The sequence below is a fragment of the Ursus maritimus genome, unplaced genomic scaffold (genome assembly GCF_017311325.1).
Source record: "Ursus maritimus isolate PB19 unplaced genomic scaffold, ASM1731132v1 scaffold_28, whole genome shotgun sequence".
In the NCBI taxonomy this organism is placed as follows: Eukaryota; Metazoa; Chordata; class Mammalia; order Carnivora; family Ursidae; genus Ursus; species Ursus maritimus.
In genome coordinates this window covers 12,695,728-12,715,132 of record NW_024425341.1, presented here as the reverse complement: position 1 = coordinate 12,715,132, position 19,405 = coordinate 12,695,728, and the positions used below count along the sequence as shown (strand labels likewise).

The following is a 19,405-nucleotide window of genomic DNA, read 5'->3' as shown; positions in this document are numbered from 1 at the left end:
ACAATTATAAATGAGACTAGAGACATGAATTTAAAAGAATGATAGCTAAATAATACCATAGAAAATGACTATATTAGTACAGACTCCCAACAATATCTGGGAGGGGGGAAAAAAACCCTTGCCTTAAGATTAAAAAAATTAAAAAAGGCATGTTTTCTAATAATGGAATTTAAGCCAGGGGTGTTATTCTAGTTTTCTCCTATTAAAACAGAATACTTTTCTTCCAAGAAAAAGCGTTAATTTTTTCTTATGAAAACCTGTAAGAACACAGAAATAGCCTCTCCCGCATTTGATGAGGTTTTTTTATGAGGAAGTTTAATTAAACTCTAATGGCAGGTGGGCCTGGGTTCGTTAGCACAGAAGTTATCCAAAGAAGGGGTAAATGTCTAGTTGGTAAGATGCTCCTTGTTCTAATTATTTCTCTAACCCAAGACAAATACATGCAACATGCTTCTGCAAATGGTCTATAACACTGTGCAAACATAAAAAGAAACACAATCCTGTTTACCTAAAAAGCACCATCTTAAATTAATATCCTCCCTAGAGTTTTTTTGTTTTCTGTTTGTTTTCATTTTTGTTTTTCATGGTATGCCCCCAGCAGATGTGCTTTCTCCTTCATGGGAGCAATTCACAGGTCTGAACACTTGGACACGGGATGTCTCCACTCTGGTTAAGCATACATGTTTCCTTCCTTCCAACTTCTCCACATCCCACAGAATAATTGTAGCATACCAGGAACAGTAAATAATCAATAAGTACTTGCTGAATAAGGAAGAGCAAGGAAATAAATATTATTGCTTTTATTATTTACATTATAATGGTTGTCATATATGTTGCCTTTCATTGTTTCCCCCCAAGAACAAAGGTAGAGAAAGCCTGCATTTAGTAAATAAGGAAACTTTCTAAGAAGCCTGAATTGGTTCTGAATCTCAGTTTCACCACTTTTAGCTGTGTGTCTTGGGCAGATATCATAACTACTCTGAGACTGTTTCATCTGTAAAATGGGTATAATGATGCCAGCCTCTTGGTTAGTTATTATCAGGATTTAGGGAGATAATAAATTGCAAGGGTTTAGCACCGAATGAGCACGCTAAAGCTCGAATCATTACAGAGACAATGGGAGGCAGCATTATGTCTACAAAAGGGTTGGTGTTCATCTTGCTCAATTCCCCTAAGATATTCTAACTGCAAAAACTCTGCTCTCAGCCTCGTTCCACAGAGCACGCAGCAAGATGGGAAATCTTCCCGAAGTCCATAGCTCAAAACTGCACTCCAGTTAGGCAAGTGGGGTCTGGCAGAATGGTTTTTCTCTGTATATGCTGGAAGGTTCCCTTGAGGTCGTTCAGGGAACAGCGCCATCTCCATTCCCCTGCCCAAGGGCATCTGCCCCAATCTGCTGCTGCTGAGACTCAGGGCTTAGCGTGAGGAGCAGAGAGGACGTCTCCTCTCCCCCCCGTGGGAGCTGCAGACCACACACTCTCAGCCCCTTGCTGCTCCATCATCTGCTCCCGTGCTGCCCGGCTGCTCGTCTCAGAGTTCCCTCACTTGGTGTTTCATTACTGCTCTTCCTCGGAGCCATGTCCCAGGGGCCATCTGGAAAGGGAGTATTATCATTTAACTTTTGAAGGAAAGGTGTTTCTCTCTCCGTCTCTCTTCACGCTTTCACCTGCTCTGCTGCTGCCCCATATGCGGCATTTTGCAGAAAGACCCCTGCTGCCGAGCCAGCACAACTGAGCCCGAGCAAGTACTCCTCTCCGGCCAACCAACTTCCCCGGACGCGATGCACGCTCGAGAGGAGCCGCCCGTGGAGATGGTGCCGCTCAAACTTCAGAGAGCAATCCGGAACACCAGGACAGCAGCGGCGCTAGCCAGGACCCAGGCTCTGCAGTCCGAATGAGCGCCTGGCTGGTACAACGCTCCTGATCGCGCTTGGAGAGAGCGGCCCTCTGGCACCCGAATTGGGAGAATACAAGTTCATAAGGGGACAGACAGCACAGCACTCAAGGACGTGATGGTCTTCTTCAGGTCTGCCTCTACTGCTACTTCCTTCTGTGTCCCCAGGTACGCTGGAACCTTGTTGCCCCAAGCTGGTCCTTGAGGATCACCTTTTAGCTCTCCCAGTGGACACCAGTAAGGCACTTACTATAACCGAGGTGCTATACATCCATTATCTCAGCCCACACTCATTCATCTCCAAGAGAGACACAGTATTCTCATTTTATATCAAGTTCAGGAAACAACAAGCAATGTTCCCAAGGTCACAGGTGACACAAGTAAATCTAGAAGCCAAGTCCTGACCCTTAAGCAGTAACGCTAAGTCTACTCCAGGCTCCAGCTCTTCCCCCACTGGACCTCACCACGTCTCATTCCCTTCCTGGAGTAATATCGATGTTCACGTGTGTCATTTCCTCGTTCAGACAATGAACTTGTTAACACAGACCTTTTAGAGGCACAGCGTCATCTCTGGACACAGAGATGCCCGGCTTGTTTATTGCTGCCTGCTGAAGACCTAGTCTTGTCCAAGTAGGTCTGACTTCAAAACTCTCAAAACACATCCAGTCCTCCCTACCCAATCGCTGACACATAAACTCTGTAAAGAGCAACAACGTTTACTGGTTGCACTGGGTGCCCACTATGACAGACAGGACAAGACAGCCTCGCTCAAGGGACAGTGCAACTAGCCTTCTATCAGACTGCACTGTTCTGAACCTTGTCATGGTTCCAACAGAGGAAACCAAATGACCTGAATGCAAATAAATGCCTCTCAGCAGCTGTGTGACCTTTAAAGTTCCGTAAACCTTTTTGAATCTTGGGTTAAAATTGGAATAAAATGACATACCTTGGTGCTAGGGAATAAAGGAGGCAAAATATGTAAAAATGTTCAGCACGTAACAGAAACTCGGGTAAGCTCTCTCTCTTTCCTTACCCATCTTCTGATTTTCCAGAGACTCCTCAGTGTTAGTAGTTGAGGAATCCTTAGTGACTGCAGGGTCTCAGGGTTCCCAAACCTGAGAGCACACCAAAATCAGCTGGAGAGATTTCCAGAAATGCAGATTCTCAGGACACACTCTCTGGACCAAATGAATTGTTCTCTCCGGGAGTCTAGCCCAGGGATCTCCATATTCTCATCTGCAGATCATTTCTGCAAAGCACTAGCCTGCCCAAGATCAGAACATCTGATCCAAAACTCCATCCATGATTCCCCAAGATGAACTGGACTGAGAATCTGCTAAGGTCAGAGGTTTCAGAGCTTTTCTTCCTATGTTTTGGGGATCTCCCTTTCAAACTTTTCCTGACTTCCTTTGATTTGTAATGTCTGGTTTTCATAAACAGGAGTCCCAGCTTATTTACACTGCATGACAGTTAGGATCGCCCAATATAAAAATCACTGCACGAAAACACTACTATTGCACAGAAAGGAAACAAATGAAAACAGGAAATTCAAAACCATTCTTCCCATGATGGCTCAAACTCCTTATGCAAATATCGCTCTGAATGTATCGATTCAGCAGCTGACTAGACAAGAAGAAGGCTATGTGGAAGGGCAGGAGAAATGCATTCAGTTACTGTCAGAATAATAACTTTGCATTTCTTAACTACTGTACATTAAAATGCTCAGTCATGGCTTCAGATAAAGGTAGCTCTCTGTCAACCTAACACATGGTCCAAGGACCTTTTGACTCAAATATTTTTTTTAATTAGATTGATAGATGTCACTTCACAAGTATTGATATGACGATGCATTAAATTCCCATAGGACCTGCGTGCTACTATACAGACAGCAGTTAGTGCTCAAGTCAATGTGTCAAGAAAAATCTGAACAACAATTTGTCACTGAAGTGGCTTCCACGGTACACAGGAAAGATTCTCATCTAAGGGCAAAAACACTAATAAAAGGGTGACCTTCAGCAACATTTTAGTAACACTATATACAACTTAATTTGCTTTTTTTAATCATATTTTTGTACAAACTACCCATTATGTCTCTCAAATAGTCCTTCTTCCCAACTCCATGCAAAAAAAAAAAAAAAGTCAGTTCTTAAAACTGCTTCCTGCTTATGTTTAAACAAATAAAAGTGTTATTAAAACTAAATCTTAATAATCCAGAGATTGGTCAGCCCACCCCTGTCTGGGCTCCGCCCTGGCGCTTGGCCAGAACGGCTTTAGAAGGCCTCTGTGTTACTACCAACAATCCCCACCTTTAAATGCCGTGTTTGGCAACGGTCAGCACTCAAGAAATGCTGCTTTGGGCCCTCCCTTCCCCATTCTCCCACACGATTTTCTAGGGACTCAGACACAGATGACAGACTCAGACACTTTTTCCCTCCTGAATCCATTTTCAGCCTCCTTTCACTTACCTGGCTGTTGCTTTCCTGTCACCTCTGTCTCCTCTGCCTCATCTTTAGAGGTTGCTGTTCCTCATGCTTCCTTCTCTACTCACTCCTGCTCACCCTCTACCCACTTCTTTCCAGGCAAGTGCACCTGTTCTCATGGAGACAGAAATAATCATGTCCTTGTCCAAAATTCCCCCATTCACAGAGCCAGCCCAGACTGCTCCCGTGAGCTCCATCCATGCAGGTGCTTACCTGGCGTTTCCACTGGGATACGGCAAAAACACAAGGAACTGAACACTCCTTTGCCTGCAATACTGCCCACGCCAGAAAGCTAGGAGCCATCCTCCCCATCCCTTCCACAGACCTTTCTAACCATGACTAAAAGAGGCCTCCGAGGTAGTCTCAAATCCACTTGCTTCTCTGCGGCCTGCTGTCCCCACGCTAGTGCAAGCCCACATCCTAATCTCACTTGCAGCCCCACCTGAGCATCCTACATGAACCATAGGTCCCTTCCAGGCCATACTCTGCACAACAGCCACTTGTGATATTTTTATTTATTTTTATTATGTTAGTCACCATAGAGTACATCATTAGTTTTTGATGTAGTGTTCCATGATTCATTGTTTGCATATAACACCCAGTGCACCATGCAATATGTGCCCTCCTTACTACCCATCACCCAGCTACCCCATCCCTCTGCCCCCTCCCCTCTGAAACCCTCAGTCTGTTTCCCGGGGTCCACAATCTCTCATGGTTCGTCCCCCGCTCTGACTTCCACCCCCTTCAGTTTTCCCTTCCTTACCCTAATGCTCTTCGTGCTATTCTTTACAATATTTTAAAAATGGAAATCTTAAAACTCCTGGGCTTAAAAATCCTGCAGTGGTTTCCTAGGTTTTTAGGACAAAGTCCAGATATGGTCAGATTTTTCCCCTTACCTCTCAGCTCTCATCCTTCCCTCATTTGCACATTCTCCCCTCTGCTGTCCCTCATCCCTGCTTTAGGAACTGGACATGACCTTCCTACCTCCTCTTCCCTACCCGCTTCAGAAATGCCTCATTCTCAAGGAGTCCCTCCTGTATCTTTCAAACTAAAAGATTTTTCTGTTATATGTTCACCTCGTACTTTTCTCTTATAAAGCTTAGTGCGGTTGTAAATATCTATCCTGCAATTCTTTGTGTAATTGTTCTTCTACCCTGTTAGCTTGAAAAGAGCCAAGTCTAATTTCATCACCGCGATCCCAGAAACCAGTATAGAGACTAAGAAACAACAGATGCCAAATAAATATTTATTGAATATGTAAATTCATAAAGTACACTCACTGTTCCTCTTTTTCTATTAGTTACCTACAGTGATTTAGTGAGCTCATGATTCTCATAACTTATTTAAGCAACATCCTCAGAATGGCCTCTACAATTTCTCTCACAGGTCAGGCGTACCTAAATCTAAGAGGACAGAAGAGGATCTGGGGCCATACCAACTGACTGCAAAAGATAAGGGGCGAATTAATGATAAATCTCTAATCCATTTTAATGAACAGACATGTCCCCCAATTGACCTGCAGGTAAGAGATGCCTCCAGCTATTCTCTGGTCACCAGGAACTCAAAAAACTCACAAAGCCAAATGGCCCATGACAAAGAGGAGACCGAAGAAGAGAATAAATAGATCATGATTCTTTATACTTCACACGTAACTCTTAAGTATCCTCTTTATCTTAATATTTGATAAAGATTTTTAAAGAGCATAACAATAACATGCATGATGTAGATTCACAAAAAAACTATTTCACACAGCTTCAAAAACATTCACTCTTTCTCTCTCGGTTATGAACTGGCTCCTTTTCCTCCTGGGTTACACAGAGGAAGCACAGCATACACCCAGTTAATCATAGAATCACCACCAATTCTTACATTCAGGAAGTAGGTGGATGATACTGGCACCTCAATCATTTTCATGGACTTTCCAATAGTATTTGAGAGAGAAATATTACTGAGTACATAATGACAGTTATTTAGCAGGTTACTGGAAATAAAACTACTGAAAAGTTAATAAAAGTGATTAAAAATGGTGGAAAGATTACTCATCAATACATTTAATACACCGGGCAGGTTTAACCCAACAATTTTGCTTTTACGGGCAGCTTTACCAGCCATTTTAATTTATCCTACTAAGAAGAAATGTGCATCATGAAACCCAATTAAGTCAGCAGTGATAAAGTCTGAGAGTATTTCTCCACAGTCCCTATATCAAAATGATTTGTTAAACACGGAGCTCTAAAAGGCATCCTAACATGCTGGTGAAAGAGTCAATGCGGCCTCGCCCTCTGCATTTTCAGGGATACTGACTGAAACCAGACATAGTGAGCATTAAACTTTAAAGATTTATTGCAAAACTAACCTACAAAATCCTAAGTTGGGCTCAAGGAAGAACACGTAGTTAATATCCATCCTATTTATCTGCAGTAAACATATATGTCGGTTATGATCTGCTCCACACATACCTACCGGGCTCTCCCACTGCAATGAGGCAGAAGACAAATTTGTCCACTTCTCAGAGAGCCAAGCTATTAAAGATAAAATGACCATCACAAACTAGAACCCTGCCTATTTCAACCAATTTGGTCTGAAGTGAGGGTCAGCTATGCCCCAGGTATTAGCACAGGTCTCTTTCAGAGCAAGACTAGAACATCTCATGCCCTGTCCACACTCTCGGCAGAAATAAACTATTGCACCTGAGCCATTATATATTTGGGGTACCGTTTGTTACAGCAGTGAGCCCACCCTAACAAATACATGTACTGGGAGGAAGGCAACATTCTAGAGGGGCAAGATCCCTTAAATAAAACACAGTCCTTGTTGTAAGTCAGTATTAAGAACAGCATTTATTGCTTTTCCTTGCTAAAAAGTAATACATGTTAATCATAAAAACTTAAGAAATACAAATAAACAAAATGAAGAAAATTCTAAACATCAGCAATTCTAATGCCCAACTGTTACATAGCCTTCTGTTACGTAACTCTCATTTCTCTTTAGTCAGACACACGAGATAAAGAGACAAGACAGAGGAGGTAAACAGATGATAAAGTAATCATACACATATTGTACAATAAGACAGCTTTTTCACTTGATGATATACTGTCAATATATCCCTAAGTCATTATACTTTATTTAACCATTCTCCCACTGAAGCGCCTGGTCTAGAATGACAGGAAGCAAAGGTAACAAAAGGTAGGCAGAGAAGCCGACCATTCTGGGAAAGGGGAACAATACAGGTGCGTGAACAGATACCTAAAGCCACTTGGCACATGTGGAGCAGGGCCCTCGCCGTGGCACAGGGTTCCGGGCACAAGGAGGAACTGGGTCGCACTTGGACAAAAGCTGAAAGGCCTTCTGTGCCATTTTAAGGAGTCTGGATTTCATCCTGGTGGCAAGTGAAGAGCCTTATGCAAGGATACAGAAGATCACTCTAGCAGTAGCATAGAGAACGAATTAAGAAGGGGAGACTCCATGAGCAAACGGGTTACAGTAAGAACGGGAGTCACTGCAGAAACAATGAAGTTGGGGGCAGAAGGGAAAAAGGAGATCTGGTAAAGGAGGCAGAATCAATGAGCTCTGGTCACCAAGCTGATAGTGAGCAGAAGGAGAGGCTTCCGGTTTGAAGTAACTGAGAAGACAAGGATGCGAGCAGATGGTGAGGGGTTACATGAACTCAGGTCAGCACCGAATACTCTGGCACAGAAGCAGCTGTGAACCCAGAAAGTCACTGGTGGTGACAGGAGGGACCACTGGTAGTCCTGGTAGTGATTATAATAGTAGTGGTAGCAATTTCATTATTAGAACACAGATTTACACATGGACTGGCAGGGGAGAGGAGGAGACACCATCATATGTCTAATATAAACACAGGAAGACATCTGGGTGGATTATCTGGTAAGGCGTTGGATATATGGAGCTGGAGCCAAAAACTAAGGTTTAGGCTAGAGATACGGATTTAGGGGCCCCAATTTATAAGCAGCGTTGGGTCTGCTGGAGCAGACGAATGCACCAGGGGTTCGGGGAGGCCAAACTGAAGGGGGAAAAAAAAAAATCAAAACAAAACCTGGATGTAGCCCGGCTCCGTCCTGCCCCGCTCGGCCCCCGTGGCACTGCCAAAGCCTCTTCCTGCAGTAATTTAAAAAGTCAGATCCAATTATTCTTCGTTTGACAACTTGTTTCTGCATTGCTTGTTCTACTTCTAAATGGATGAAGATAGATTATTTTCTTGCCAAAACCACAAGACTCATAAGCCGAGGAAGAAAGTCTCTTCCCCCTACCCTCCATCAAGGTGGGAATGCTCTCCCCAGAGGGAGCCCTTCTCACCAGAAGGGCTGCCATCCAGCCGAAAACAAGCTTTCCCATCTCTTTGTGCTGGCCTCCTCCATTTCCACACAGTGCTCATTAGTAGAACCTAAAACAGTGCCAGGTTCACATTTTAAAATCAATTAAAATTCACAATAAAACACAGTTTGAATCATTCTTTTTCATTTTACTGAAACAAATGACTGAACTTTCTTGCTCTGAAAATTTACAGTTGTGGATTAATCTGTTAATCATACTTTATAACTTCAAAGACAAGCCTGAAGAGACAATGGTATTTGCTTCTGGAAAAAACCATGCTCATGAATACAACTAACGGCTACTCTTTTAGACAATGTAACACAATGACACAAAAAGGCAGTGGAGGCAGAAAGCCACAGGGGATTAGAAGGAGACACTCTGTCCTGAGGGCTCCCTCTCATTAAGCTCTCCTACTGCCCTTCCAGATTCTAAAAGTTTCACAGTTGTTTTTTCCATAATTAAACTCTTTAGAACAATGCAAAAAATGAGAAAGGAAGAGAAAAGCTCCGGGAGCAGGAGAAGTGGCTTATACTTTGGGTCATTTCTGAATGAGGACCAGATTCACTTTGAATGAACCATGAAGAGCATTTTAGTTCTTCCCCCTCATTCTGCATATTAGGGAACGGAGAGCCAGAGGGAAGGCTACGTACCCAAAGCACACAGGTACTAAACTACAAAGCTGTAAATGGAAAGCAGTTCTCTTGACTCTGGGGCTGGGCACTTCTCACTTGTGAATAAGCTGAGGACCAGCCCCCCACCCCCAAGTGTCTACCCACAAGGATACTGTGGTCTAGTGAGTGAGGCAAGACAATACACACACTGAAAATTTTTAAAACATCAATTAAAAAAAGAAAACAAAGATAACATAAGGGAAATTTGTCCTGGCACCATGTATGAAGTATGCGGTAAAAAGGTGCTCTGTGTTCAAAGACCACAGTGAGTGTTTCTGACAGGATCGTTACTGGGGCTGTGACAGAAGCAGTAGGATCTGAGCTGTCCCTTGAAGGAGACAGAATTTCCACAGGCAGAAGCGAGGGAGTCAAATGCAAGAGTAGGAAAGTGCACGGCCTGTCCGTGGCCCAGTTAGACTGGGTAAAAACATTCATACAGTAAAACTGAGAAAGATTAAGCTTGGTTTGGAGTAAAGAAGACAGTGAATATCAGGATTTATAGTTAACTATATATACCCCTTGAAAGTTTCTGAGCAGAGAAAGCTCTAATAACAGTAGCATTTTAGGAGGACTCATCCTCCCGTGCAGTGTTTAATAGAAGGCAATTTTGAACAGTGGACAGAAGAGAGCAAGGAAATTGGGGGCGGGGGGTAGAAATTTAATGAAAAATAAAATCAATTAAAAGATTTTGATACTAATCCAGATATGATAAGGTGCCTTTCTAGACCATGTTGATAGTGTTATGAAGACAAATATAATATTCTTATGGTGGCCAAAGGCCAAGTCTACTCTTTAAATCTTTTATTGGTTTTTATTAAGCTATTATCTGTGGTAATTTTGTTAATTTGGTGGCTTCTGATTCGGGAGCCTAAATGCTGGGTAAATTAGGAGTTGAACAGATGAACATCTCTGTTTTCTGAGCACTTTTGTTTCTTATTAATGACAGTGTAATTAGAGGCACTAACTTTGAAGAGAAAACAATATACAAACTGTTCACCATCACTTCGCACCCGTTAGGCTGCCTGTTATCAAACCGATAGAAAATCACACACCTTAGAGAACATGGAGAAACTGGAACCTTTGGGTATTGCCAATGGGAACGGACAATGGTGCAACTGCTGTGGAAAAGAGCATGGTGGTTCCTCAAAAAATTAACCATAGAATGACCATGGGATCCAGCAATTGCACTTCCGGTATACTCCCAAAAGGAGGGAAAACATGGTCGTGAACACCTATTTGTATACTCGTGTTCATAGAGGCTGAATTCCCGATAACCAAAAGGTAGAGCCAGCCTGAAGGTCTACTGACAGGTGAACAGAGAAACAAAATGCGGTCTACACATGCAGTGGAATATTATTCAGCCTTAAAAGGGAAGGAAATTCGGACACATGTTAAAACACTAAAAAACCTTAAAGACATTAATGCCAAGTAGCCAGTCACAAAAAGTCAAAAACTGTATGATTCCACTTACACGAGGTATCTAGAATAGTCAAATTCACGGAGATAAAAATGAGCATGGTAGCTGCCAGGGTTGGGAGAAGGAGAGTTATTAATGGGGATGGAGTTTCAGTTTGGGAAGACGAAGTTATGGAGATGGGTGACAGAGATGGTTGCCAGCAATGTGAATACTTAATGCCACTGAACTGCACACTTAAAAAAAAACAGTTAAAATGGTAAATTTTATGTTACCATAATTTGGGGGGAAAAAACCCACCAGAATTAGACCATAGTCCAAAAGGCTAGAATTTTTAATAAAATTCCTGCTCCAATGAAAGAAAAGTTGCTACTGAATCTGAGAACAAGACGGGAGCAATCTCAGTGCACAGGAACGAAGGCAAGCGAGGAACAGCATCTCAGGGGCGTCTGGGCTTGCAAAGAGGTAAAGAGCCTGGGAAATTCAAAGCTGTGGCCCTTTTGTGCTGATGACAGGACAAGGAGCACCCCCACTCTGAGCAGAACATTTCCATCCTGGCAGTCACCAAAGAGCCCTCACTGCCAGGATCACCTCCCAAGGGCGAAGTCTAATGACACATTCTATTTGAAGCCAACACAGCCATCCTTCTCCTCATAGATAGCTGCCACGTTCCATACAGAGGTGCAGCCAGGATGCTCCCTGCAGTGGAGGAAAATGCTGCCACTGCCTCTGCTGCTTCCCTGATAACACATCATGGCCCATGAGGTCTCCAGGGCCGACGGAGACAGTGACGGAAACGGAGCTCATTATTCACCGGAGCCCAAATGGATACGTGCCATCCCACCTGCAGTCTAACCAAGAGCTGACGGGATGTCAAAAATAAGGCGGGGGGGGGGGGGGGGAGGAGTGGAGAGTGAAAAGTAACTCATCTAAAATCTCTTATTTATTACTTCTTAGGGATACAAGCAGTGCCTTTCCATCTTCAGTCACAAGAATGGAACTTACATTGCTAAGGTGGGTAAACATCTGTGGGGGGAGATCAAGGACGAACATACGATTTCTAAGTACTGAGATTTGGTCCCAAAAGGAGTGGGAGTGATGTGGGAGTGGATCTGCTCAAAACAGTAACAGGGATTCGCTGACCATTCAAAATCCTTTCTGTGCTTGTTAGTCTTTACAACAAGGGCATTTTCCCCCCGGTTGGAGCTATAGACTACACAGAATATTATCCAGAAATAATTGAGGAGAAACCAGTTTTGAGAAATTAAACCCCCTTTTTCTGAGGCCCAAAAGTGGATCCAGAGGTGGGCTCTGGGTGGTGAGCAAAAGAAACAGTGTCCTGGCAGGATCTGACTCTAAATGCTCCTTCCTACAGATACTCATCTCACCTGAAGAAAAAGAACCAGAAAGGATTGGATTTTTTTTTCTTTCTTTCAAAATTTAGCCTTGAATAATGATTGCTACTATCCCACAAGCTGGGGTGCTTCTGTCTTTTAATTATTTAACAAGTATTTAATCTACACATAACCAAGCAATATGTGCTTATCAAACAGAGGGGAAAAGATACAAACTTAGTGAGGGGTAATTAGAACCACGGGGTTTTAGTTGGCCCCTCAATTTTTTTAGCTTTCTTCGCCTCAATGGCAATTCCCAGACTGGAGACAAATGCTGGGGATGGTAGGATTACTGCTGGAAATAAAATTTCCAAATTTAGCAAAACAGACAATGCCTCACTCTCTTACCATGCTCCCTCCATGCTCTGAGCTCCCAGACGTGCCCACTACCAAGACTCTAGTGCCCCCGTCAGGAATATCCCCTTGTGCTGGCTCAGTTCAGCTCACATCCTTTGGCACAGCAGAGCAGAGAGAAAAGAAACAATTCCCTCCTCCAGGTTATCTTGGCCCAGCATTACCTCCTAAATCTGGCTACCAGCTCCAGAATCATGCACCACTCCGAGCTGTTTTCTTCCAGTCCCCAGCACTCTGGGGCAGATATCCAAAGCCAGAGCCTTGAGCTTTGGGAGAAAAACTTCGGAAATTGAGATACAATGCAGATTATTGTCTGTGTCCTCATGAGATAGAAAAAGAGCCTATCGGACACAGAAAGACCACCTACAGTCACAGTATTGTGACCTAAGCTCTCGGTCTTCTGACATATTTGGACCCAGGCAGCCAAATTCCAAGGTGTCCAGAGAAGGCTAACCATTGTAATGATGAACAGCAATCCTATACTTCAGTCTCCCACAGACTAGGATCCACCCACGAGCCTCATTGTTTACCTAAAGCCTTCCCTTGCAGTGTCCTCACAGAGGAAACAGAGATGAACGCAATACACATATGGAGCCTTGGGTAGGAACCAGTAGGACTGTCTCCCATATACCATCCAAGCTGTGGGTAAACTATATTTCTTTTTTATTGGTTTTGTTGTTGTTGTTATTGTTAGGAAAAACAAGATAAAAATCTTACTAGGTCCTAATTGGGTGAACCAAGGTTAGAACATAGTTTGCAAGGAAACTATTTTCCATAGGGAAAAATATCCTGGTTCTCTTAAAGACCAAAAAAATAATGTAAATTACCACATATGAATCTCTCTCTAGGATTCCTTGATGGCAAGTCTAAAGTGGGGGGGAATTTTTTTCCTAAAAATTGGATCTATGCCAAACAGAGATGAGTCAACCCATTTTAAGCTTTCAATTTCACCAAGATTTCTTTTATTTTATCTACTTCAACCTGGGCGGATCACTTGGGGACAGAGAGCCAGGAGGCAAGCCTTCAAACACGCCTGCCTCAAGCACACCACGGCACTAAGCAGTATGAAAACACAACCTCTCAACCAGCACTTACTTCAAGTCAGTAAGTCTTAAGTCTGTATTCTGTAAATTCTCAAATAATTCAACTTTGGATTTAAAAGTGTGGCAGAATGCATCACTCATCAGTTGTTATGTGTTACAAAGTGACCGATATTTCAGGGAGTAGCTAGATCATATGATCTTTCATAATGTTAGTTATCATAAAATTTAAGTTAAAATGAAACTAAGAGCACAGAGTAACATGTGCACGCACAAAGTTAGAACATTCCTATATGGATGGGAAACTGTCCACAAAAGTCATTTCTGTTATTTAAAAATAACATTAAAAATGAGTTCTCACTTTCTCATGAAAACTTTTACTAAGGCATGTTACACTATTGTTTTCGGCAACAAATTGCATGAGTCATAGGAACCCTAATTTTTTACCTTTAGTTTTCATTATATACTCCATTATTTACTTTTAACCGATGTAATGATCAATGAATCCCTAACACTGTTTTTCATCATATGCTTTTTGTTTTCATCATTATCATTTATTTATATAAGGCTAATCAAAATACTCATTCTGTAAGACCTATCTGTAGAGAGAAGTTTTCATATCATTTAAGCATATCAAAAACAACCAAACCAAAAACCTGAGTATTACTAAGTACTAAGGGCAGATGAGAGTTTAAAGGTCTTTGGACATCTGGCCAATTCATAAATTGTCACTGAACTTTAAAAATATGTTTTAAAAAAATGTTAGGTTTATAATTAAGAAAAAAAAAAAAAGAAGAAAATGGGCTTTGAAGCAAAGAAGATTCCCTGAACAATGAATAGATTACATTTGACAAGGGCAATAACCTGCCCAATCACGTCTTTTGCTCTCATTTGCTATAAATATACAGGCCAGCGGAAGGACAACTCATTGTTTTGCCCCTCGGTGCTGTTTAAGCTTCCCAGTCTTATCTAATATATTAAGACATATGGTAAAACTTTCCTTAGATTCCGAGGACTTACGGATCTCCCACAACTGATGAGAACTATCCCCTAGTGCGTATAAAAGATTCTACTTCAAATATTTAAAATCCCCTTTTAAAATATTTTTATTTCAAGGAGTTGTTTTTCCACATGACTGATCTTGGTCTCCCTTTTTTATCATAAATAGAAATAAATACACATAGTTTCTCTCCTCGACAGAAGCGTTTTGAGTATAGATTTTTAACAGTAAGATTTTACTGTTAAAAGTCACAAACACTTGGGAAATTAAATTTACATGTGTATTTATGAAATACAAGCAGTCAAGCTGTATCTGCTCCTATTGCTACTTACTTAATATAGCTTTTATTAAGAATTATTTTCTTCAGTGCTGGCTGAAAAAAAATCCCTGCATTTGTCATTTTCATAACACCATAAGGTCAGCTCACTTTATTAAATACTTATTAAGGATATTAAAAAAAGGTAAATGCCATTTATCCTAAATATTTGATAATTATGTTTATGTTATCAATACATTCCGGTATTACGGATAAACTGAATATTTACTTTGGCTTGAAAGACGACGATGTACAAATCTTGCATGGCCCAACTATAGATGTAATTCAACATCAGTTTTTTTACTCCTTTTTGGAAATCATTTTCTGCCCAGTACAACTGCAATGCTTTGAAGACTAAAGTCGTAATGCATTAAACAATGATTTGTTTGAATAACAGGAATTTAATCGAACAGCAAATTATTTTGCATTCTGATTAATATAAAACCTATAAATATTTCTTAGCTTGTTCAGTGAGCAAGAGAAAAAGCAAAGACCAGGAAGCATTTAAGTAACTACAAGAAGTGTACATAATACATACAAACTTCATACAAAAAGCAAACAAGCTATGAAATTCTGTTTTCTTCTAAAATACACTAAACAGTTTTTCCAAAAGGTCATTTTTCAGAAAATAACTTTTTATACAGACACCGCTCAGGAGTTTATCTTAGATGGGGTAAAAAAAAAAAAAAAAAAAAAGAGAGAGAGAAAAATTCAGGGAAGACCTCGATTAGCTCAGCCCTAAAGCTGATGTGTTGCATGTGTAGTTTCTACACTGGTAAGCAGCTTGCAGAAAACAACACTGTGGCTGAGAGCATGAGAGCTGGAAACTGTTCCCCAGGGCAGGGTATCGCAAAACGACTTTGCTATATTCCCTCTCCAGCCTGGCACCATGGCTCAGGCAGGAACACAACCGTCACGCCCCCAGGGCAGCTTCATGTCCTTAGATAAGAACCCTCTGCTCCATCACTCTCCCTGAAATCTCACCAGAAGCACACAGAACCAGCTCAACCAGGACAAATCAGCCCCTATTCTTTCTGTATATTTTTTTCCAATTTCTGTTCCTTTGCCTGGTAGGCTGTGAATGACATTGTGAACAGAAACCGCGCAACTGGGGGAATTCACAAGTTTGCACACACTCACGTAAACGCTTTTAAACCCGATGTTCCAATATGGATTTACTGAGTTTATAGTATACGAAATAAAACAGCTCATACACTTTTCTTTCATCCCACAGTAGTACAATAACTACTATGTTCCTAAAAACGCAAGAGAAACTTTCAGTAGGATTTCCGTCAGTCCTTAGCTAAACCTATTAAGGTTTCACTCAATCTCCTATCTGGAAGTACCTAACACTAAAATCACCCAACACACAATAATTACACAAACCTGGAGCAATAACTTCATGATTTCTTAATCTACTAAATTATACACAGGGAAATTTCCATTCCATTAAAAAAAAAAAAAAACCTGCTTTGCTTAGCATGCCACACTTTTCTATGTATTTCCTTTGGTAAACAAAAGGGCAAAACTACCCTCCTGAAGGCTTTCCCCTTAGAAACACAAAAACAGAATAGTATTCCTCCAGACAACATGAATATTCCATTTGCAAACATACTCTGGATGTCTATGAGAACTTTATCCCTGAAGTCTGACGTTTATTTGTAGTCAAAACACAAAACACCATTGCTAATCCAGTAACACACCCCCTATCCTAGGAATCATTGCCAACTACGTTCCCTTTTATATCCATTTCCACCATGTATAGTACACGATTCACAACTCATGATTTGGGGTAAATGCAAAAGCCCTTTCTGAATTACATATAATAAAGCATGGGGAAAATTAGACAATGGCATGGCTTCAAAGGTTTTGTTTCAGATTCTAGAACAGAGTAACACATGCTGCAGTACAATGGTGTTGAGCTTTTGTGTTCCCTAATAAGACAGCTCCCAGCAGAGCGTTTCCCATGTTTTACAGTGACATCTATCAGCCAGACCCGGGGAATCCCAACGTCACTCAGCCTTCTTCAGCACCACTGTCTGAGAACAGCTTCTGTCCACAGAGTGGTGCAATCCGAACAGGTCTGGCGCACAAAGTGCATTGTTAAAATAGGGAAATGGTGGATGAGCAATGCTCTTTCTTGTCATTAAAACCAAATTGTTACGTATCAATTAACTGCAGGATATAAGCACCACGAATGCCAACCAGAAATTTAAATATTTGGCTATCATCGGATATGAATTTAAAAGAACTGACACACTTTGCATCACAGGCAGACGGAGCATGGCATGGTGCTGAGTTTTGTAAAAATTCAATTAACCCAACCATCTATTAGACAGATACATAAAGACACAGGGAAAAGCTACAGTGCATGTTAGAATTTGTGATGTGTAATCATGTTAATTTATGGTTTGAGAAGATACCCTGCTATGTTTTAGTGATTGTATGGTAATCGGGAAATTATATAGACATTTTGAACCTAGAAATTATTTTATGAATGGCATACATGCAATGCTACCTCAGAAATGTAATCAGCTAATTTCTCAGACCTGATCCTATTAAGGAGACCTGAGAAGAATACTTTCCAGGGGTAAAATGGGAAAAGGTCTGGGAAATCAATGGCTAAACTTAGCTTCCCCAATCCCTTTCAGGGCCTACACGTGAAGCTCCATAACTACGTTCATCTGTTCTGATTCACTGAAGCGCCAAAACATACTCCAAACCAAAATACTGTGAAAACAGAAATTCTCGAGGTGACTTCACCAAAAATCAATGCCCCAACTCCGTACTTCTCACATGCACCTGTTCACGAGGTACAGGGGGCACCTATCTGTTGGACACTGAGTTGGCCAAAAACTCCGTCACCTTTCTAGACGAATCTCGGCGCGGCGTCCCTTCCTTGCGAGCCGCCCCCCGACACAGACCCCTGGCCGTCTGTCTCCACACTCAACGACTCCAAGCGAAGGAAAAGCGTGAAAAATCCCGTCCGACTCACCCGTCCGCCTTCAAAGGAAAAGCCCCCACACGGCGGCCCACACACAGTCAGCACCTCCCCACCAAAGCCAAGTTCAACGAGGCACTCACAAGAAAGCAGCCGGCCCATTTCCATTCGACTTGGTGAAAGACACCCCAGGGATTAAAAGTTTCAGGCCGCCCCAACCGAGGACCAAACTTGGGCTCTCACCAATGGCAAAGCCCAGGAAACAGGTAACTGGAGAAGGCGCTGCCTGTGGAATCCAATCCGCGAAACCTTCCGTGAGAATCGCTTGGAGTCCCCAAGCCCGAAACCCAACTCCTCAGCCCGCGTCTGCTCTGCAGCCGTCGGGCCCCCGGTGCCCGCCGCGCCGGGCCCGCGACCTCCCCGCCCGGCCGGAGCGCGCCCCGAGGGGCGAGGAACTTACCGCACCGCTTGCACAGCACCCGGCTGACTTCCTTCTTGAGGTTCCGGCCCGTCTCGAGAGGGGGGAAAGAGGCTCGGAAGGCGGCCGGCGCGCGGCTGCTGCTGTTGGCATCGGGCTCCATGAAGAAGATGTACCTGCTGTCCTCCTTGAGCCTCCCGCAGGAGGGGAAAGCGGGGTGGCCCCAGGCCCCCAGGCGCACGGTGAGCAGCGAGTCCTTCTTCAAGCCCCCGGCTTTCACCGCCCACACCTGGTGGACCTTCACCAGATAGGGCGCCTCGTCTCCCGGCTCGCCCGCGCTGGGCGCCGGGCCGCTGGGCCAGGAGGGCACGGTCCCGTTGGCGGTGGGCGGCGAGTCCCGGGCGGGCGGCCCCAGCGCTCCCGGGCCGGCGGCTGGCGGCTTGCGCTCGCCTCCCCACGCCCCTGCCTCGCCCGCCGCCGCCTTCCTGTCGAGTGCCCCCTGCTGCCGCCTCGGCTGGTGCACCTTTCCCTCGATCACCACCGCGGCGCGCTGAGCCAGCTCCTGCACCGAGCCCACGCTGGGCGGGGACGAGTAGCACACCGAGGCCCCCGCGGGAGCCGCCTCGTCGCCGGCGGCCGCCCCCAGCGCCAGGGCCGCGGTCCACAGCAGCAGCAGCGGCAGCAGCGGCGGCGGCGAGCGGGCGGCGGGGCCGGGGCGCGGGGCCCGGGGGCCGGCGCTCCCGGAGCGGCGCGGGGAGCGTCGCCATCTCATGGTGTGAGGTGCGTGCGGGCTCCTGGCTGTCGGTTCGGACTCTGCCTCGCTGTCTCGCGCTGCCTCCCTTTTCCTCTCCTCCTCCCCCCTACACCACTCCTCCTCCCCCCTACCCTCCTCCTTTTATTTATTTATTGGGGGGGGGTGTAGGAGAGTTGTTTATGGGAGGAGGAGGAAGAAGAAGGAGGGAGGGAAGAGGTGGGTGGAACCACAGAAAGGCGAAGAGGTATAAGGGGGGGAAATTAAAGCAAAATAGAAAAGAAAAAAAAAAAAAGCCGCTGCCACCGCCTCGGTTGCTGGGAGTGACAGGTCCTCCCGGCGCCGCCGCCGCCGCGCCCGAGCCCTGCTGTCGGGGCTGCTGTCACAGGAGGAGGACG

General features: G+C 43.8%; 1 protein-coding gene across 2 annotated transcripts in view; it reads right to left on the bottom strand.

Annotated features, from left to right (window-relative positions):
- Nucleotides 1-19,028, bottom strand: part of NRG1 (neuregulin 1) — a 1,047,504-nt gene extending 1,028,476 nt beyond the window's left edge. For both annotated transcript variants that reach the window (XM_040643286.1, XM_040643288.1), the window contains exon 1: nucleotides 18,299-19,028. In XM_040643286.1, coding sequence (XP_040499220.1) covers nucleotides 18,299-19,028 — 730 coding nt within the window. The remainder of the gene's footprint in view (nucleotides 1-18,298) is intronic.
- Between the last annotated feature and the right edge of the window lie 377 nt (nucleotides 19,029-19,405).